This window comes from Drosophila hydei, unplaced genomic scaffold, assembly GCF_003285905.1.
Source record: "Drosophila hydei strain 15085-1641.00,03,60 unplaced genomic scaffold, DhydRS2 tig00000237-arrow-arrow-pilon, whole genome shotgun sequence".
Lineage (NCBI taxonomy): Eukaryota > Metazoa > Arthropoda > Insecta > Diptera > Drosophilidae > Drosophila > Drosophila hydei.
The window spans coordinates 1,679,818-1,701,258 of NW_022045691.1; the positions used below are offsets into that span (position 1 = coordinate 1,679,818).

Genomic DNA, 21,441 nt, shown 5'->3' on the forward strand with positions numbered 1-21,441 from the left:
TGTTCGCCATCTCCCTCTCTCTCACCCTCTCTCTCTCTCACTCTTACATACTCTGCGTTTCTTTCTGTGCATATGCATTTGTATACGTCCATGTGTTTTTGTATGCATGTGGGTGTGTATGCGCGAGCAACATTTTCTTATCTAAACAATATTTGGCGGGCCAACGACAACAACGTTTTTCTCTAGCTGATTGAACAAAGTTTGTTGCCACTCATTGTCGTTGTAGTTTTTGATGTTGTTGTTGCAGTTGTTATTGCTATTGTTTGCTTTTCGACTAGTGCAAAAATTTTGTTTCTGATAAAACTCAGCGGCCAGCAGGAAGGATGCCGGTCTTATTTTTTATTATTATATTTGTATGTGTGTGAGTGTGCTTGTGCACTTTCTGTAGCTGTCCAGTGCTGTAAGCGACATCTGCCGGCATAAATAAGCACTAAAATGATTATAATGCTGTCTAAAAACGATTTTGCATGTGACATACACACACACACACACACACACATACATACACATGCGTATGCTTATGCATCGAATGCATGCAAGCGCAAGCGGCTTACATTTTGAGCAGCACAGTTATCAACAGACAGCGAACGAAATAGGCAAATTTATTCAAATTTGTCCTTTCGAATGATGTTGCTGTTAGACTAATTGCTGCAAAGCCTGTGAGCAGGACTTAAGAAACACAATATAATTTATTAATTTGCAATCGAACAAGAGAAACGGCAAGTTTTTTTGTCAACAAAATTTTAATATTTTATTATTTTGTACCTTTTCTGTTAAACCGAGTTTTAAAGCTAAGCTCCCTTTGTTTACAGTCTTAGCAGCACTGCATGCAACGAACGCCATTAGTCAAAACAGCAGCGCCTCATGTGCATAAGCGACAGAGATAGCAACAGCAATAATACAGCTTGAACGCAAAACTAATTTGCTGACTAGCTGACGCGCAGTTCGCGCGAAAGAGAGAGGGAATAGTAAAAATGCCTGCACTCAATTTAATTTAATTATATATTTACTAAGAACTATTTGTTTATAGGTTGTTTTTCTTTGTTTGCTTGCTTTAAAATAATTTTCATATTTAACATAGTTTTTGCGGCTGTTTTTGGTTTTTTTCCCACAACTGAAAATATTTAATTAAAATAGTTTAATATTTCCTTTTTTTTACAATTTTAACGAAAAATATTAGATGTCAACCGCACTAAAAACTAATTTATAATTTATCAATTATAAACTTAAAGCAGTTTGTATTTAGTTCTTTTTTAAGTATTTATCAAAATATTGTTAAAGCAAATTTTTCTTTAATTTTTTTATTTAACAAAATATTATTTATTTAATTGTTGTTCAATTGGGAAACATTTCTTCATCTTTTCTTTTGTTAAATGCGGCTTTTGGGTAAAAAGTACGAAAGTTGGCATTGGAATTGTATGTGTGTGTGTGTGTGTGTGCATAGGGGGCGTGGCAGCTCATATAATAGCACTCATATGTATATGTATATGTTTATATATATATATATATATATATATATATATATATATATATATATATATATAGATGTGTGTGTGCGAGTGTGTGTTTATGTTTATAATGTATCTTACAACAAAAAGCATTGCTTGTTTACCATTTCTTTCTTTTTTGGTTTTTTTTTTCTTGTTTTATTATAGTTATTTATAATATATATGTTATTATTATTGTGTAGAGACTAATACCAAATACAGCTGATTGTGTGTATTTTACATTTTACATTTAACAACGCCTGCGCCCCTCGCATTTTCTTCTCCCTTTCGCTTTTGCCTTGTTTTTGTTTTTGTTTATATAACAACATTTAATGTTAAAAAAGAATTTGCTTGCTGATTTGTTTGCTATTATTGCCTGCTGCCTTCTTGTTGCATCTTGCATGTTGCATGTAAGTTGTTGTTTTTGTTGTGGCGTTTGTTTGCTTTGGAATTTTGTTACGTTTGCAATTTCACTTGAAAGTCAAATTATCAAAAATGATTACAGAAATTAAAACAAATTGAACAAATCGATATATATATATATATAAATATATATATATATATAAAAATTTACAGTTGCACATATATATATATATATATACACGTATATATATATACATGTACTAATATATGCTTGCTGCAGTTGTATGTGCATGTGTGTGTGTGGGTAGGTGGGTGTGTGTGTGTGTACTTGAATGATGAAAGACTACAATTATGATTTTGTTGATATTTCCGCGTCCGCCTTTTATGTTTTCCGTTTTCTGTCCATAAATTTCTGTTCTCCAAATTGTAGTTGTTTGTTGCCGGTGTTGCTGTTGCTGTTGCTGTAGTTGTTGTTATTGTTGTTGCTGGAGGTGTGTGTGTGTGTATCTAAGTGGGTATGTTTGTTTCTTTGCTGCTTAACCAATTATCAGACCACAGCCGAGCTTAAAGTTATTCTTTACATGATTCATGCGTCCACTGAGCGCAAACGAAAATGGCAAAGGCTGCAGACGCTTCTCTAAAAAGCCCGAAATATGCCAATTTGAATCAATTGAGCCTGCAAACATAAGAGAAGACATATATATATATATAGATTTACAGATATATGGAAATGCCATGATTTTGTGTCTGTCTTCACTTCAAAGTCCGCTTATTAATCTCGTTTGATGGCTACATTAGTCATCAGCCAGGCAGTCAATCGATCAGTCAATCAACCTAGGCAAACGCTACATTGCAGAACAGATAAGCCAACAGATTGGTCTATTGGACAGTAAAAAGTTTGATTTCTATTACAGATTTCACTAAAGCTTGCTTAAATATAACAGTCAGTCAGGCAACTAATGAATTTACTACTAAATACAGTATAAACAGTTTGATTATCAATCAGTCAGCTAATCAGTAATACATTAGTGATCAATCAAACAAACAGTAAGTCAATCAAGCTAGGTTAACAATTCAACAGTCGCGTAATCGACCCGACAGTCAAGTATTAATCAAACAGTCAGTAAATCAATCAGTCTCATCTAATCTGCCAATCATCCAATCACTTGGTCAGTAAATAGCAACTAAGAAAAGTTGGACATCAATCAGCTAGTCAATTAGTCAATGATCTATAGAAGTATAGTCTTATATAGTTAAAGAATTGCGCAAACCTCTGAACACCAAATCCGCCTTGGGCAGATCAATTTGATAAGCTATGGTCGCAACAGACTCCTGCATACGGAGACTGGTTTCCACCTCGACTCCGATTTGAAGCTGTTCGCTAGCCTTCTGATAGTAGCACAAGTGGAGACCACTCGGTCCCAAGGTGCCAGACCAAATTGAGTCACCATTGGAGTAGCGACCCAATGCCGAAACAATGGCTATCTGACGTCCAGGTACATTGGGCCCATATTGATAGGCGACCTCGGCACCAAGGGCCATGCGCTGCGTGACCGATTGTAAATATTGGCCAACAACGACACCCGAATTGGTAAATATGCTAGGATTGCCAAGTGTTATAGAAGCTGTAAAATCATTGCCCCTATAATCTGTGCTCAGCTGTGTGGCCATCATCTTAGACTCTTGAATCTGTAAGCAAGGTATAGCTTAAGCATGAGATTGTTCTATTTACTACATTGAACTTACCTGGGAGGCGAATTTGCAGCGCAAACGCGATGAGAACTGATGTATGACATTAGCATTCAGATTGCCGGATGGATCGATGTCGCCGAGTAGCACGGGGAATGCCTCGGTGGGGCTGTATTGCTTAGTGCCCACATAGGTGGCACCAAAGCGATAGCCACTTGGAACTGTGGTGCTCATGTTGATCGTGTGCGATACCTGAAAGTGATTGCTCAGGCCCTTATTCAGCATGATCTTGGCGCCCTCAAAAGTGATTGCTTGTACATCTGCAATGCAATTGTGGATAAGGTTACTTCGAAAAGTTGCTTCTATTGCAATTCCCAACCATATTGATAGAAGTTACATACACACACACATACATATATATATATATATATAATACATATTTATAATATACATATATGTACATGCACTGATAATACATAATCAGCAGGCATACGCACACATACGCATGCACGCACAAGCACACATACACACATGGACGTTCGACCGACCCCCCCTTTCACATGCTTGTAGGTTATGTCATCAGTGAAACCAATTTCTTTTCTTTTTTTTGTATCAATTTTTGAATGACATTTGCCTACCTTTGCACTTTTTATGCAATTCCTCAACGGTGCCCGGATTCTCCAATTGATTGTCCTTGCCAAAAGCATCGTTCGCGTCGGAAATCGATGGCGCTGATTGCTCTGTGGATGCAATTGCCGATGGTTCCGGCAAACCCAAACTGGCTGCCACACTGTTACTGCGCGCCGTTGCTGCATCGACGCCGGATGAGGCCGCAAGCACGTTACCCATTTTGTATGTTGTCAGTTAAGTTGTTTTTCTGTGTGTGTGTATTATTTTTATTTTTTTGTTTTGTGTGTGGCCGTCGAAATTAAAAGTGGCACGCGCTAATCTGGAGTATCTGTGTGTTAGACACACTACAAAAAAAAAGACTGTTTTTTTTGACAGCAAATTCGATAGGCATGTGTGTATCGATAGCTAAACTGACAGCGATTTGAATACTAAATAAATACATGCTATTCACAGGCATCGTTGTTTAACTTTGAATTGTACACTGGTTACAAGCAGTGTTTTATGAAACATATCGTTTTTATTTATCAAATATATATTCTTATATAAAATACAATGCACAAGTATCGCTCAAGTATCGCCAAATATAAAGTACTCCATGTTGTGCGTTAACAGCTGTGCTGCCACTCTCTGCAGCTGGTCTGTGCAAAATATTGCCAGATTGCGCACATTTAGGCGCCAGTTTTTTTAATTCGAGCAAATTATGAAGAAAATTGCAAATTTTACATTTAATCAATAAAAACGTTTATATTTTCAATTTCAATTTGTATAAGTTAATTAGTAGAGCACAAAACTCTGCTACGTATAAAGCTGAAAAAGTTCTTTGTTTTGTTTGTAATCAGAGAGGAGTTTTGTGGGCGACAATTGGCTGTTTTTTCTTCCATTCGATTTAGTTTTTGGGCTAAAAGGCAAAAACATAATTTTTCTTAAACCATGAATTATCTAATTGGCCGAATTGACGATTATAAAACTATTTGAATTAACTTAAAAACATAACTAAAAAGTAGATGCAATACATATACAGTGTAAAATATGTCTGCATTTTCATATTTTGATTACTGTTTAACTTTTTTTCCTTTTTTTTTTTTTGGTGCGCTATTAAAAACAAGTTAACAAAAATGTTACAGATCGCCATATGACAAAGATAGTTGACATAATACGCGTTCCATTAAAAATTCAAATATAAATGTAAATTAAAAAAAATGTATATATAGTCTATGTGTATGTAAATATATACGTATATGAGTGGAAACTCGAAACAAAAACAAAACAAATTAAGAGTTTAAAGTTGAATCAACAGCAGGACGATTTCTCTGGCTCAGCCATAACTAGATTGAAGTCTAGACTGTTTGGCCGCGCAAAGCCGGATTTGATGCCATCCCAGCCATCTTCGGCCTTGTATTCGCCAGATCGTATGCGGGCATAGACCTCCTGTGTGACCATGCGAAATGCCTCCTCGACATTGGCACCGGTGCGCGCCGACGTCTCCACAAAATGCAACCCATGCTGTTTGGCAAACGTTTGCGCCTCCTCGGTGGTTACTTCGCGATGCCCGCCCGCATTCACCAGATCCAGTTTGCAGCCGACGAGCGCAAAGACGGGACGATGCGGCTCGATGTGACGCTGCGCCTCCATCATCCAGAGCGGTATGTGCTCGAAGCTGGCATGATTCGAGATATCGTAAACGAGCAGCACGCCAACCGAGTTGCGATAATAGGATTTGGTTATGGAACGGAAGCGCTCCTGTCCAGCTGTATCCCACAGCTGCAGTTTGATCTGTGTGCCGTCCTTCATCTCGATGAGGCGTGCAAAGAAGTCAACGCCCACTGTGGGATCCGACAGCTGCGCAAAAGAATTCAAAACAAAAGATTAATGTGGGACAGGCTTCAAGTATGAATTAAAAAAAGAGTCAAATATAATGCGCACAGTCCAAGGTTGCCACACTTTGTTTTTTTTTTTCCTTATTTTTTGCATGCATTATCAGTTACTCACACACACATACACACGTGTAGACAGCGGCTGCGACATAGCATCGTAGTCTTTGTCTTTATTATATTTTTTTTGTTACTAAATTAGCCATTTAATTATGTAATTATTATTTTTGCACACAAACTTGACACACATATGGAACTTAAGATTTAGTCACTTACCTCGGCAAATTTTCCATCTGTAAAGAATTTTAACAGTGAACTTTTGCCCACTGTGCTGTCGCCAATGAGAATTAAACGGAATTGATAATCAAAGATAGGCTCCACCATTGTGTTGATCCACACCCCACTCCTCTACAGTAGTTGAGTGCGTTACAGTTATTTGTTGCTGTTGCTGTTGCTGTTGTTGTCCCCGTTTACCCCTCTCGTTTGTTGATATTTTGCGTTTTAAACGCAAATTCGTTTCACGTCCTTTTTCAGTTAGAGACGCTGTTTCCAAATGCGCCCACAATTGCAGCCGACTAATTACAGTTGTTTTCCTTACGATTTGAACGAGCAATATTCTTTAAATAAACAGCAATTATATTGTTTATTGAATTTAAGTAACTCAGCTGCTCAGTTTTGTTTGTTTTTTTTTCTAACGCACATCAATTGCATGTGTATGTGTGTGTGCGTGGGCTGGTTTCAGGGCTGGCAAACGAGTACAATGCGCAAAGAAGTACTCATATGCAAAGTGGCAGCGCCAAAGAAAATTTAAATCTAGCACCAATTTAAGTTTGGTTCAAATTAGCTTTCGATTCTGTACAATCATGTTAAATGAATATATATGAATTAAAGAACTTAATTTTAAGCCACTGAAACTCACCGCAAGTCAAATTGCTTCTTAACACTGAAAATGAAGTAATAACTAAATGTTTATGATCTATCGATATATGCTCAGTTGTTATAGCTGTCATCACTAACTGTCATATTTGACATTAGTCCGTTTTATTTCGGCTTTATTTTTATATTGTTTTCTTTGGCATTGCACAAATGTACAATAACAGACGGGAACCAATACCGAGCCACATTCGCGCCAATACATTTGACAAAGAACGCGCAACGGCGCATGAAAATTAGGAGCAGCTGTTAACTGTTAACTGTTCCATACGCCCGATCAACGTGTGCGCCTAAGGTTATCGAACAAACTAATATATATATATATATATATATAAATATATATATAACACATAGATGTTAAAATTTGTGGTGCACGACGCCGTTGGCTATGTGCGCAGCAATGTGCGTGAATTCAGTCTCAATGCGCTACGGCTGCTGCCACAGTTGCCACAATTAAGCCCCTACGATGTAAGTATCGATCTGTGGAGTTATCGATCAATATTTTGCCAATTGTTGCTGTTTCGCTTTTAGGTAAATATTACTTTAAAAGAGCACGAGTTCGTTTACAACTTCCCGCTGGACGGCGTCATACGCAGCTATGAAACAAATCAGCTCGGCTCCAATTCTCCCTGCGAAGATTCTCGAACCGAGGCAAGTCTCATGTATCGAAACGGCTTCATCTGCGGGATCTTTGACGGACATGCGGGCGCTGCCTGCGGACAGGTTGTATCGAAGAGGCTCCTGCGTTACATATCTGCTGCCACACTGCCGCGCCAAGTGCTGCGCGAGCAAATGAAACAAAATTGCACCAGCCAATCCTTTCTCAAGTGTCACAACGACAAAGTGGATTTTGTTAGTGAGATTCGGCCCATGTATGAGCAGAGCTTTCAGCGTTATATTAAGCGACTGAGCAGCGAGCCGCCGCGGGATGTGGCTAAAGAGCTGGAACAGGCGTTCGTCCAGCTGGATACCGACTTGTCTGAGGAGGCGCTGAGCACCAACGATGTGCGCACAATGGGCGTTGCGCTGTCTGGTAAGTGACAGACATTGTAAGTGATGTAAGGAAAAGCTGACATTTCGTTGCAGGTGCCGTTGCCTGTTTGGTTCACTTGGAGGGTCTGCAGCTGCATGTGGCTAGCACTGGCGACTGCGGCGCCGTGCTGGGCGTGCTCGATCCAGAGACTAATCAGTGGCATCCCAAGAAGCTCAACATTGAGCACAATGTGGAGAACATGCAGGAGGTGAGCCGGATTCTGGGCGAGCATCCGCGTGAGGAACGTGAAACGGTGATACGCAACGGACGACTGCTCAGCCAGCTGGCGCCATTGCGCGCCTTTGGCGATTTTCGCTACAAATGGCCATTGGAGACGCTGCAGGAGAAGGTGGTGCCCATGTTTGGCGAACAGGTGTTGCCGCCTAATTATTATACGCCACCGTACCTGACCGCCCGGCCCGATGTGCAACAGCACGAGCTGTCCTCGAACGACAAGTTTCTAGTCATTGCCAGCGATGGCCTATGGGACTTTTTAACGCCCAGCGAAGTGGTCAGCCTTGTGGGCGAGCACATCAACTCGAAGAAGATATTGGAGCCGATGCGACTACCGCCTGGCGATGTCAAGCTGCAGCAAATCTCCGAGCAATTGGCGGAGCGCAAGTAAATAATATAGTCATCTTATCTCCACCATTTAAATTTCTCTAATTTCAATTCCTCTTTCCTGTAGAGCGGGTCTGACTCGGAAGCCCATTGATCAGAATGCTGCGACGCATTTGATACGCCATGCGCTGGGCGCCACGGACTATGGCATTGAGCACTCGAAGATCTCGTATTATTTGTCGCTGCCACAGGATGTGGTGCGTCTGTATAGGGACGATATAACCATAACCGTTATCTTCTTCAACTCGGAGCACATTGCCAAGCTCAAGGGCGAGTCGCTAACAACCACTAAACAGCCGCCAGCGGCGTGAGCTACTAATCAGCCAGTCGAAGCTTTAGCTTTAGCTTTACCTTTAGCTGCGCCCCATCCCATTGAGTCATTGGCTTCTATGAATACTGTTAATGTCTCTATTTATATGGCCAGCAGTCGTTATTCTTGTAGCCCTTTAAGTTTGTTTCTCGTTTAAGTTTGGTTTTTTGCCAGCATATATTTTTCAATTCTCTCGCCCAACTAAACATATTGTTGTTGTTGTTGTTGTTATTTGCGCATATGTGCCAGGACCTTCGCCAAGTGCCGGCCTAATGCCAATAAAAATTGCAGAGCTAATAACCCTTAAACGAAATAGTCTTCAATTGCAAAAACTTTTTCTAGTTCAAATATGTAATTTAAATAAATTGTATTGCATAAGTGAATGTGACTGTAGTTATGTTGTAAGAGTGAAAAGTAGTTCGATTCCACAGGTATACAGGGATAATGTGATACGCACACTATACAACTGGAGCTATTTACCCATAGCAGCGTAAGAAACTGTTAAACTGGTTGGCAATCCGACTGATGCGCATAGCAATATCAATTCCGGTATTCATATAGATCATGAATATATGTAGCTTATGCCCTCTAAAATCTTTCCCAATGGCAGTAAAAACCGATTTTCCGCATGTAACTCCTTCGCCGCTTTCGCATATTGAGCTTATGTTAAGTTACAGTGGCGCGTGAGTTATTAACAGTAGCGAGCGCTGTTAAGTCGTGCGTGGGAAATGGAAGTTAGCTTTGAGCGTGAAAGAGATGGAAGGAGAGAGAGACAGAGATGGGGCTGCAATTTGATCGAAAAGGCAGAGGTAAATGAATATCGCGTTGTTTGTTTATATGTTTATAATTTGAATTGTTTTTCTTTTCTTTTTTTGTATTTTTTTTTTCGAGAATCGATTAGTTTATTTTACAATTATATTCATTACACTTGAAGGTCGTACAGGCTAAGTTGTTTATATTTAAATTGTTTTTGGGAAATTTACGTTAAAACACACGATTATACAGATATACATATATGCATATATGCATATATATGTGTATATAGTATGTGGAAGTTAAAGCGAGGCTAAAGCTATAGACAAACACTTACAAAAGAACAAAATAGAAGTTCAACTGGGCTGGGGGCAGGCGAATTTTTGTTTTCATTATTTTTTTTTTTTTGATTTCGCTTTTGTTTTTTGTTTGGCTAGAGAAACTACTAAAAAATTCTAAAACATGCATATATATATTTATATATATATAAAGGTTTGTTTATATATATGAATGTATATGCAGCTAATCCTTGGCATCCTGCTCGGCCACCTCCTGCCTGCTGACGCAGTTGAGGAATTCCATTTGAATGTGCGTAATTTGCGTTTTGCTAAAGTATTGCATTTTCTTTTTGAGAAAATCGAAAAACAAATCGAGCTCGTCGCGCTTGATCAGCGCCTGCGCAAACTGCTGCTGCTCCTCGTCCTTGATCAGCGTACTGCTCGAGGCGGCCACGCTGATGGACGAGGAGCCGCCAACGACGTTATTCTGATTGCCAGCACAGCTGAGAGTCGGCAGCTGCAGTATGGTCGTTGCTCCAGTGTATGGCGTATTTGTTGATGTATTGCACAGTGTGGCAGCTGCTGCTGCCGCCGCGGCTGCTGCAGCAGCTGTAGCTGTTCCTGGTTGTGGCTGCACCGCTGCTGCTCCTCCCGCGGCAGCCGGCAGCGTGGTGCTCACCGTGGTGGCATTCAGCGCCACAGCAGGCGTACTGGATATGGTGACACTGGTGCTCGTCGCCTCGGTAACGTCGACCAGAGCTATTTGCTGGGTGCTGCCTGCTTCGTGGCAGCGTTGGCTGCCCGCTGCTGATGCTGATGTCGATGCCGCTGCCGCCGTGGTCGTCACTAGTGTGAGATTCTTGAGCTTGGTATCGGCTGTGATGACGCTGCCGTTGCCAGCCAGAACGCTATTCGTAGCCGTGGCGCTGCTGACCAAATGATGAGAATGTTGCTGATGTGTATGTGTGTGGGTGTGGGCGTGAGCGTGATGTGTTGTGGCACGCAGTGGCACGGTAACAGTGGTGCGTGTCTCTGGCTCCGTTTCGATATCCTCTATGCAAAACTCATCGGCATCAATGTAATGAAAGCCCTTGCTATCGACCACATCGCTGCTACCATCGACGCCCAATTCGCAATGTGTGCCGCTGGCCTCCTCATACAGGCAGACCTCCTCATAATCGACCTCAGCAGCTGTGGCGCCATCCTCGTCTAGCTCATGCTTAACAATGTCTACCACCTGTCCGTCATGATCGACCACATCGTCATCATCGTCCAGCTCATCATCGACGACGTCTTCGTCGTCGTGGGTGATTTGTGATAATTCAATGCTGGAAATGCTGCCATCGTGCTGCTGCTGGTGATGATGATGATGGTGATGCTGATGATGCTGCTGATGATGATGCTGCTGCTGGTGCTGCTGCTGTTGGTGATGGTGATGCTGATGATGCTGCTGCTGCTGCTGATGATGGTGCTGCTGTGTCATGGCCATCCTGTGCGCATGATGATGATGATGCACCGTATCATCGGCCACGCTCTCCTCATAGGCGGTCATTATGAACGCCTCGGTCTCGTCGCTGACGAGCGTTATCTGTGAGGAGGACAGGGCCGTTGTATCCGAATGCCCATCTTCATCGATAATATCATGCTCAACATCATGGTCATGCTCGACGCCACCAACACCACCATCAACAACACCATCCTCATCTTCGTCGTCATCCTCATCGTCAGGCTGCTTTTTTATTTGCACCAGAGCGGCCAGCGCATCGCGATGCGCCTTCAACTTTGGCTGGTAAACCTTCGATAGGAAATCCAGCTGCTTAGCGTAGCGCCATTTGGATAAACGTCCCTCGATGCATTTGGGCGAACGTCGACGATATTGATGATACGTATCCCTTAGGTTTTTCCACTTGCGCCGCACCTCCTGCACGCTATACTTGTCTGCAAAATTTGTTCAATTAGATATCTGTATACATATATAGTATATGCATATATATATATATATTATATATATAGTTATATATATTTGTGTGTATGTGATCGCAGCCAACTACTACTCACTGCCCATTTGCTGGGATACCTCCTGCCAGCCACTTAATATGTCCGGGCGTCGTCTTTGATTCGGCTGCAGCTTATAATTGTATAGCGCTGGATTCTGTCGCACCAGATTGATAAGTGTGATAATATCATCCGTGGGCGCATTGTCCTTGTGATAACGCTTGCGCTCCGACATGCTGCCTGTGTGTATGTGTGCGCGTACGTGTGCCAACGAGTATGTGTGGGTGTGTGTCACTGTATATGTGTATATGTATATATATATATATATATATATATATATATGTATTAGCTTGTTGCTGCTGTTCCTGTACGATTTAGCCGACAGCTGTGCGCAGGGAAGTCACAGGCAATTGTTATTGTTTACACCTTTTGTGTGTTATTGCGTTTATTATTAAATTTCGGTGTCAGTTTCCTCTCTCTCTGTGTGTTCAATTGCTAAATGGTCTGGCTTGCCAAGACAGTTGGCGTGCTCGTACGTGTGCTCCAGGCCAGCCAAAAAGCACACACAATTTAACATTTAATGCACACACGTCTATGACACGCACTGTTTTGGTAGCCACGAATTGGCCATGTTTAATTACGCAGAAAAAAACAAAAATTTTGGATAGAAATTTTTTTGGGCTACTCAACAGCGTTGCCGTACAGTGTTTGTGTATGCTGGGACCAATAAAAGCGGTTAGCGTTGCCAGAGTGCTTAGCGGAATATTACCAGCACTCATCCCGAAATACTATCGTGAGTATAGCACTTATCGCATCATGAATCTTACGGAACAAATATCGTTGCAGCGGTAATCGATGCATTTCTGTGCCAACTAGTCACCAGCTATGGGCCATCGATAATATATTGTAGCAGCGCTAATCGCTTTGCATTTATGTGCAAGCTCAATTTGTCATCACTAACTAGCTCTTATGCAGTAGCTAGTGACTGCAAGCAGCGTATTATCGCCCGCCTTGAGTAAGAAACATCGCTGCAACGCTAATCGATGCATTTGTGTGCAAACTCAATTTACCACCACTAATTTTATCTCTGCATTTTGCTTTGCCATTTTGGGTGCATACAGTTTTTTCCACAATTTTCATAATTGTTGAGTGAAAATGAGTACGCCCACCAAAAACAATGGCACTGGCTTGGAGGATGTTAATATACCCGGTCAAGCGTTCCTGCGCGAGGCGCTCACTTCTTGCACCGATCCTCTTAAGGCCATCGAAAGTTTTCAGGTTTGTTTACCTCAGATAAAAAAAAGGGCGCGAACTTATATTTTATTGAATATCTATTATTATTGGCAGTTGGAGAATGGCGTACTGTTACCGTCATTGCGTCCTATGCTGCCGCTATTAGATTTGCATGGCGTGCGGCGCTTAGACTTTCACACCTCGCTCATGGAGGAGCTGCGCGATAAGCTGATCGCTCATATTAACGATCTTGGCCAGAAAGAGCCACGCGAACGTGACAAGAAGCTCAAGGAGCTGCTCGTCAAGAGCTTTCCCGTTGTGCGTGTCAAATCGCTGCGACCGGTCGTCATGGCCATCTTGCGCAACACCCAACACATCGATGACAAGTATTTACGAATCTTGGTGCGGGATCGAGAGCTTTATGCAGATACAGACACCGAGGTGAAGCGTCAAATTTGGCGCGACAACCAGTCGTTGTTTGGCGACGAAGTGTCACCGCTGTTGTCGCAGTATATACGCGAGAAGGAGCATATTCTCTTTGATCATACAAATCTCAACAATTTGTTCTTTCAACCCACACCAAAGGTGCGACGGCAGGGCGAGGTGGTCCAGAAGCTGGCCAACATGATCGGCACCAGTGTCAAGCTCTACGATATGGTATTACAGTTTCTGCGCACTCTCTTCTTGCGCACACGCAACGTGCACTATTGTACGCTGCGCGCAGAGCTGCTAATGGCGCTGCACGATCTGGAGGTGCAGGAGATTATCTCGATAGATCCCTGCCACAAGTTCACCTGGTGTCTAGATGCCTGCATCAGAGAGAAGAATGTGGATATTAAACGTTCGCGTGAACTGCAGGGCTTCCTCGACAACATCAAGCGTGGCCAGGAGCAGGTGCTGGGCGATCTATCCATGACTCTGTGCGATCCGTATGCCATTAACTTTTTGGCCACTTCGGTGATTAAGATACTTCAGCATCTGATCAACAACGAGGGCATGCCCAGGGATAATCCGATATTGATTCTATTGCTGCGCATGCTGGCACTCGGTCTCAGTGCTTGGGTGATGATCGATTCGCAGGACTTTAAGGAGCCCAAACTTGACTGCCAGGTGGTGACCAAGTTCCTGCCTGCTCTCATGTCACTCATGGTCGATGATCAGTGTCGCAATCTGCACGGCAAGTTGCCGCCCGATGAGCGCGAATCCGCTTTGACCACCATCGAGCATTCGGGACCGGCCCCAGACGCTGTCGAGGCCTACATTCAGGAGAGCTCGGTCTCAAGCATTCTGGCTATGTATTATACACTTCACTCGGCTCGGATCAAGGACCGAGTGGGCGTGCTTCGCGTGCTGGCCATACTCTCTGTGTGCAAGGACGATCGCGCCTATGAGGATCCCTTTTTGCATTCATTGATCGCGCTGCTAATACCCATGAGCGACGAGTTCGGCACCGAAGACTTTTGCACCACGCTCTTCGATGAATTCATCTTCGCCGGCCTAAACCGCGAGAATGTGACGTCGCGGCACATGTTGAAGCTGCTGTGGTATGTCCACAACAAGCTGCCAGCTGGCCGCTTAGCGACGCTAATGAAGGCCATGCAGCCGACCACGGCGCACAACGAGCACATTCACAAGCTCTACGAATCGCTGCAGGAGCGCATTGGCTCAGTGCTCACAGCGCCGCTGCAGCCGCCGGAGGCAGCTGCCGCTGCAGACGGAGCAGCTGCAGCTGCAACTGCAGTTGGCACTGGCGCTGCTGCAGCAACAACAGCAGCAGCAACTGGCGTAGTCCCAACAGCACAGCCAGGAGTAATAGGTGCAGCAGGAGCTGCTGCTGCAGCAGCAACTGAATTCGATTCGCCCTTGAAGAATATGTCCACTCCTGGGCCGCACTACAGTCCCCAATAGCAGGAGGCATTAGCAGCAGCAGCTGCTGCTGCTGCTGCCTCACCAGCTGCTTCCACTTCATCGTTTGGCTAAATCGATTGGCCTAGTCAGCACTATAAACGTATATCTTAACTCAATCTAACCCAAAACCAAGCAAGATTTTTTTTTATGTGTCTATATACGATAGAAGCTTGTTAGCCAAAGCTCCGTTTTAGTTATATGTGTCTATATAGAAGCTACCATAGAAGTATCTAAACCTTCAGATATTGCTCGCCATATAGCATATACCATATTCATATATATATATATCTTAAGCTCTGTAAATAGCTATAAGCCAACGATTCTGTTTTCATATTTATATAACTATATATATATATATATATATCGATATCTGTATGGATATCAATATATGCAATACTTAACAACTTTTCAATGTCTATAAGATAACCCACCAAATGTCTATTTATATTTAATCAAAAACTGTCCATTTGAAACATATTTGTATCCCTTTACATAATCAACTAATTGTCTATGAAGATAACCCTAACAGTGTCTATATATAGCCGATTTGAAATGTCTAAAAGCTACTGAATGTCTATATATGCCACAAGCTCTACATGTATTTGAATAATCAACTAAATGTCCATAAATACACAGCCAATATACATATTTTTAGCTCTGGACTTGCCAGGAATATATATAAATATGTATTCTATACTAACCATAAGATATAAGAATTCAGTTTATCATTCCTCCTCAATTAACTTATTCAAATCTGTTTGAGATCATAAATGATCTCATCAAATGGTTCCAAAACTCTGCCTGGAAATGTTCATATTTAGTAAGTATACTAAATATACTATATACTAAATATGTGCTAACAACTCTTAAGCATCTAAGTCATTTAAGCTCAAATAAACTTAACTTAAATTAAATTAAATTGATAAACTATAACATATCCTATAATAAATACAAACATAACCTCAAACATAAATATACATATATATATAAATATATATATTATACATATATATACACATATACATTCTGATACTATTTTAATCATACAGCGACAACTTTTAGACATAAAATACTCGACCATAAGATCTCCTATATATGGAACATAACATAACCTCAAATATATTAGAGTGAAACCACTCAAGTTTTTAGATGTTTTACACAATTTTTATGTATCTGATGTCTATATAAGAAACTCTACCTTAACATAAGCTTGAAACACATACTTATATACACACTCTTATATATATATATACGTCTATATATCCGGATATATAGTATATATATGCATTTTGACTACATCTACTTCAATACAATTGAAATTTTTATAAGTGTCTATAAATATATGAATAAATGTACGTGTTGGTGTCTATCTAGCCATATATAGAGCGAATTTTATTTACTGATTGATTGATTGATTGACTGATTGATGATCAACCTGGCAGAAGCACCTTTAGGAATAGCTTTATTGCTGTAAGACTCGCTTGTGCATCATTCTTCATATTCTTTTGATTGATTGATTGACTTACTGATTGATGCAACACTGACTGATGGATGCCGCACAGCTGAAGTTTCAAGCCAACGATGCAAGACAAGGCCTTGGCTAATACTTTGCAGCTTCTTATTGATGGCTTGATTGATTGATTGACTGATTGATGATTAGTATACAGCCCAAGTCGTTAGAGCTAGCAAGCCACTGCTTTGTGATTAGTTGGTTCGACATGAGACGGAATCATATCCCCTTGTTAATGATTGATTGATTGATGACCAGCGTAGAGTCTGAACTATTCCAACTAAAGCTAGCTTTGGGGCTCCAAGAATGAGGCCTAGATTTCTAGGTTCGGTTTCGGCCCACAATCTTGATTGAGAATTTGAGGCAACTCCAGGAACCAGTCTGAAACTGGATCTAGGGAGAATAGAAAGATCAAGTTCAAATGCTTATTAAAATAGAGACTATTATATTCAAGACTTTCGCAAAGAACGCTTACAACTAGTTGACAGTATCTGTGTATGGAATATCAGCGGGCGACCAAAACAAAAATAAAAAAACAATAAAATTGATGTATAAAAAAGAGAACGGTACATCGTAGATGGGATGTTCGCATTGACATCTCAGTTCTTGTCCGTTTCAAGATCGACGATCGTCGGCTCTGGCGTTGAGGACGATGCCGGTTGCGAGGACGATGATGATTCCGTGTCACAGCCATCCGGCTCGACGCTCTTGCGATCCGAGCCAGGACGCACAGGCGGCGTCGGTGGCGGTGGCGGTGACGATGGCTCCGCTGTGAGCAGCTTTTCGATGGCAGCCGCCGCAGCGGCTGCGCCACGGGTGCGTGTACACGGCGACGAGGGTAGCGGATAGGTGAGCGTTGAGGAAGATTGCGGCGCCGGCGCATCGATCACAAAATTCTCCTCGTTCAGCTTGTAAACCTCCAGGTATTCGTTGTAGATGTGCTCCCATTGGGTGTGCGGCTTCAGTGATTCCAGCACGCACTGCATCAGCTCGTGCTTGGGCGCACACTGCGGGCAGAGAAATTGACAGCGAATTAGATTGAATCGATTGAGATGTTTCGAGAGCCTGGCAAGAATTCTCTAAGACAAAAAGATTGAGAAGCTTCGAGTGAGCTAAGCTGCAAGAAAAGGCAGCTTAAGGCCTGGCAAGAGCTAAAAAGCTTAGCTTAAAAGCTCATTAATTAAAGCAACTTTCATCCAAAAGTTAACCAAGTAAAAGCAACATTTGCAAAGCCTAGTCTCGGCTTGATATAAGCAGCTTACTTTAACTTAACTTAAAGCAGCTTTTGTCTTCAAGATCTGCCTAAGCTGCATAAAGCCCGAAGCAGCTTTAAGAACTCAATTAAGTCAAATGCAGAAAAACAATTAGCTTTTACACAACTTGTTTCAGACGAGCGCCAAGGCTTACAAGAGCTTAACCTCTTCTGCAAAACCTTCCCACGACTTAATTTAATCAACTTGTACAGAAACTCAGCTCAGCAAACGATTCTACAAATGTCAACAGCTCGCCTTAAGCTGAGTTTAAAAAGCGTTATCAAAAGCTGCTTTAAGCTGTGCTTTTACTTAATTCAAAAGAAGAATCCGAAATGCTTTGCTCAACTCTATTCAAGCAGCTCAACTCAAGTCAGCTCTTGAAGCAACCATTCCTTATAAAGCTATATACCTGCGTTGCCTCCTGCTCCGTATTGAGCAGGCCATCCAAGAAGAGTCGCAAACGCTTCTCGGTGCCGTAGGTGGCCAGCTGGAAGGTGAGCATGGCGTGCCAATGCTTCAGTTCCTCGATCGCCTCCATGGCCTCGCAGAGCTTTATTTGATTCTCAAGGAACAGCACCTTGGCCGTTTGCTGCCAGCTCTCCGGATCACTAAAGTGTAATTGTGATTAGTTATGGAACAGTTATTAATTCACAAAGCTCACATTTCGACGGGTCCGCGCAGGCTGAGATAGTTCTGTGTGCTGGCCTGCATGCTGAGCAGCGGGAACTTGCGATTCACGTGCTCCAGATCGCGCGGCAGTGAGCCACGGATGCCGTTGAACATGATGGCATCGCCAGTGGCCAACACCAGCCAGGACTTCAGATTCGTGGAATACGAGTAGGAGTTGCCGCTGGGAAACCCAATCAGCGGCATGCCCTGATCCGTAATGGCGAACTGCAGCGCCATGCCATGCTTGGCCAGCAGCTCCAGGCAGTTGGTGGCTAGTCGAATGCGTCGCTTGGGAATGTGCCAGATCCGCAGCAGGCCACACTCGGTGAGCACACCGACCATCTGATTGTCCGGACTGAAGGCGCAGTGCACGGCCGGGCTATTCAATGAGATGGCTGGAAAGATGGGGCAGCCGGTTGGCATGGCCAACAGCCGCATGCTGCCATCGAGCGAGCAGAGCATCACATATTTGCTACACAGATTCACATTGATCACGGGCGAGCCGACATACATCTCCCAGAGCTGTTCACGGCTGAGCTGCGCCGTCACCTTAGCGACCATGCCATAGCCCGTCTTCAGATGCCCGTTCTGCACATGGACGCGATAGTCTTGCGCGGATTTGGTGAATTCACACTTGCTATTCGCTGTAATTTGCATCTTCGGTCCGTGCGTGTTGCTGCTATTCAAATCGCAGAGCAACTGCATCGAATTTCGGCGCGGTGCAATCGCTGCTGTCGCCGCTGGCGCCGGCGGCAACATCAGGCGTCCCACCGGTTCCGGCCGCGTGAACAACGGCTCTGGCATCAGTGGCTCCACGCCGTTGCTGTTCTGATTGGTGCTATTGTTGTTGCTGCAAGTAGAGGACAGAGGACAGAGCCTAGATTAGTTGATAAGCATAAAGCGCTTGATAGAGTGTGCAGAGAATTGGGCTATTGATCGATGGAGTAGCTAGGCTCGTTCGAGTTCTGCACTCTATGCAGAGACTCCTATGCAGTGGCCACGTGTCTCACTCTGTCTACAGGTCAGCCCAATCGCCTGATCCTTGTCAGCTACTCTCATCAGCAATCCCCTCTAGCCGCACTATAATACTAGACGCTGCCCACCTATTGCTATGGTAGACGTTGCTGCTGTTGCCGCCGCTGGAGATGCTGCTGCTGCCCATGCTTGAAATTGGCTCCGAGAGATCGTTGAGCGGTATAAACATGGGCGTAATGCGTCGCTTGCCATCTTTGGTGCGCGTCTCTGTCTGTTTGCTGATGGCACGCGCTGGCGACGCTGCACCCGCTTGGCCCGCCTGCTGGACAGGCAGGCGCCGCTCCATGGCTGCATTGGGCAGGTCATAGGAGGTGAGCTCGGGCAGGCAGCGTGCCTGCTGCTTGATGGCATAGTTGTCCTCGATGCAGCCGCCGTATTTGCGCTTGAAGATGGCCTTCTTTTCCACCTCGGAGACGCGTGTGCCCAACTCCTCCTCGTTGAACTGTAGGCAGGCGATGGTGCCGTCGCCGCTGCAGGCCATCAGCAGACACTGCTGTGGACCCCAGGACATGTCCAGCACGCTGTCATTGAACAGTTCGTGGATGACAATCATGGGACGCTGCAACGCCGTCATCCACACGGACAGTGAGCGATCCCTGGAGCCCACGGCTAGGACGCAGTACTGCATCGCTTTACTGGGACTATCGCCGGCCATGTAGCGCGTGAGTATGGAATTGTGGAAGCGTACGCAGGTCACCGCCTTGCGATGACCCACAAAATCTTTGTCGCATTTCCAGCCTTCGCGTTCGACTATTTGCGCGGTTGGTCCACCCCCGTTCATAGCATGCGCGGAGACCAGATACTGGCCGTCGGGTGACCAGGAGAGGCGCAAGATGTGTGTGGTGCCGCCGCATTCCTGAAACGGCTCCGTAATCGTTGTCCCGCACGACCAGTCCATGGTGCGCCAAATCTTGATGCTGCGATCGTCTGACTGCGAGGCCAAAAAATTGCCCACCGGATCCCAGGCCACGCCCTTAACCAAACCCGTATGCCCTTTCAGTGTTTGCAACATGTTGGGCAGCGCTCGAGCATCCCAGACAATGATGGTGTTGTCTATGCTGCAACTAGCCAAAAAGTAATCATTAGGCGACCAGGCCAAGTCGAGAACGTCGCCATCATGACCGCGCAATGTGTGTATGCACTTCCAAGACTCGTGATTCTGTTGCATGCCACCGGTGCCAAAGACACCACTCGCTCCTTGAGCCTTGCGCCAAATCATGATCAACTTATCATCGGATCCGGAGGCAAGAAGCTGTCCATTTTGCGACCAGCGCACACAATTGACGCATGCCAAGTGCTGATCCATTTGGCAGAGCATGCGGGGCACTGAGGCGTCATTCTCATCCTTTTCGGAGAGCACCGGCTTCAGATTCCAAATGACAACGCGTCCCGAATCATTGCCCTGGCCGCCGGTCGCAAATTTCGTACAATCCTGGTGCACATCCACTGAGAAGATGGGTTTATCTACAAGTAAATAAAAATGTAATTACGTGACTGGCTGCATGAACTGTTCCTTACCATCGTGATGCACCCAACCAGGCTTCACGAGCCTCATTAATGCGGCTGCTGTCACTTGTTTGCAAATAACCGCGGTTCCAATTGCCGCTCGGTATTGTGTTTGCCGGCAAATAGGGATGTGAATAACATAACGACGTATATCGAGTAGATTAATTCAGTGTACAAGCTATTGTTAAATCGATATAGCTGACACGTCAAACATTGATATATTTCTAAAAAGAACTTTCTTTATTTAATTAAAAACTACACACAAAAAAATAATTGCATGCAAAAGGGAACCAAATTTATTTTTCAAGTGCTGATATTAAAAATTTCAAAGTAGGCATATAGATAAACATTTAGTGCCTCTTCG

The 21,441-nt window shown here is 43.5% G+C and overlaps 6 protein-coding genes across 7 annotated transcripts; 2 read left to right on the plus strand and 4 right to left on the minus strand.

The window, feature by feature from the left end:
• Window positions 1-2,099: 2,099 nt before the first annotated feature.
• Window positions 2,100-4,578, minus strand: LOC111593987 (mitochondrial import receptor subunit TOM40 homolog 1). The gene is made up of 4 exons (XM_023307077.2): window positions 4,178-4,578; window positions 3,597-3,859; window positions 3,122-3,539; window positions 2,100-2,526 (listed from the first exon to the last, which is right to left on the minus strand). Exons 1-4 carry the CDS (start codon window positions 4,386-4,388, stop codon window positions 2,387-2,389), a joined length of 1,032 nt encoding a protein of 343 aa, XP_023162845.1. The 5' UTR covers window positions 4,389-4,578; the 3' UTR covers window positions 2,100-2,386.
• Window positions 4,579-5,383: 805 nt separating this feature from the next.
• LOC111593995 (ras-related protein Rab-39B) lies at window positions 5,384-6,869 on the minus strand. Its single transcript, XM_023307087.2, has 2 exons — window positions 6,317-6,869; window positions 5,384-6,008 (listed from the first exon to the last, which is right to left on the minus strand). Exons 1-2 carry the CDS (start codon window positions 6,422-6,424, stop codon window positions 5,460-5,462), a joined length of 657 nt encoding a protein of 218 aa, XP_023162855.1. The 5' UTR covers window positions 6,425-6,869; the 3' UTR covers window positions 5,384-5,459.
• A 152-nt stretch (window positions 6,870-7,021) lies between these two features.
• On the plus strand, window positions 7,022-9,245 carry LOC111593994 (pyruvate dehydrogenase [acetyl-transferring]-phosphatase 1, mitochondrial). The gene is made up of 4 exons (XM_023307085.2): window positions 7,022-7,441; window positions 7,505-8,006; window positions 8,060-8,627; window positions 8,695-9,245. Exons 1-4 carry the CDS (start codon window positions 7,328-7,330, stop codon window positions 8,936-8,938), a joined length of 1,428 nt encoding a protein of 475 aa, XP_023162853.2. The 5' UTR covers window positions 7,022-7,327; the 3' UTR covers window positions 8,939-9,245.
• A 914-nt stretch (window positions 9,246-10,159) lies between these two features.
• Window positions 10,160-12,257, minus strand: LOC111593992 (lateral signaling target protein 2 homolog). The gene is made up of 2 exons (XM_030223545.1): window positions 12,027-12,257; window positions 10,160-11,906 (listed from the first exon to the last, which is right to left on the minus strand). Exons 1-2 carry the CDS (start codon window positions 12,196-12,198, stop codon window positions 10,213-10,215), a joined length of 1,866 nt encoding a protein of 621 aa, XP_030079405.1. The 5' UTR covers window positions 12,199-12,257; the 3' UTR covers window positions 10,160-10,212.
• A 29-nt stretch (window positions 12,258-12,286) lies between these two features.
• LOC111593990 (negative elongation factor B) lies at window positions 12,287-15,417 on the plus strand. 2 transcript variants are annotated; one of them, XM_023307082.2, is made up of 3 exons: window positions 12,287-12,756; window positions 13,085-13,241; window positions 13,311-15,417. In XM_023307082.2, exons 2-3 carry the CDS (start codon window positions 13,119-13,121, stop codon window positions 15,102-15,104), a joined length of 1,917 nt encoding a protein of 638 aa, XP_023162850.2. In that variant the 5' UTR covers window positions 12,287-12,756; window positions 13,085-13,118; the 3' UTR covers window positions 15,105-15,417. The 2 variants fall into 2 exon arrangements, with proteins under 2 accessions (XP_023162850.2, XP_023162849.2); XM_023307081.2 differs by lacking the exon at window positions 12,287-12,756 and having other exon boundaries at window positions 12,951-13,241.
• A 1,781-nt stretch (window positions 15,418-17,198) lies between these two features.
• LOC111593985 (protein HIRA homolog) lies at window positions 17,199-21,306 on the minus strand. Its single transcript, XM_023307073.2, has 5 exons — window positions 21,090-21,306; window positions 19,640-21,035; window positions 18,529-19,386; window positions 18,277-18,475; window positions 17,199-17,621 (listed from the first exon to the last, which is right to left on the minus strand). The coding sequence occupies exons 1-5, from the start codon at window positions 21,124-21,126 to the stop codon at window positions 17,214-17,216; spliced, it is 2,898 nt and encodes a 965-aa protein (XP_023162841.1). The 5' UTR covers window positions 21,127-21,306; the 3' UTR covers window positions 17,199-17,213.
• Between the last annotated feature and the right edge of the window lie 135 nt (window positions 21,307-21,441).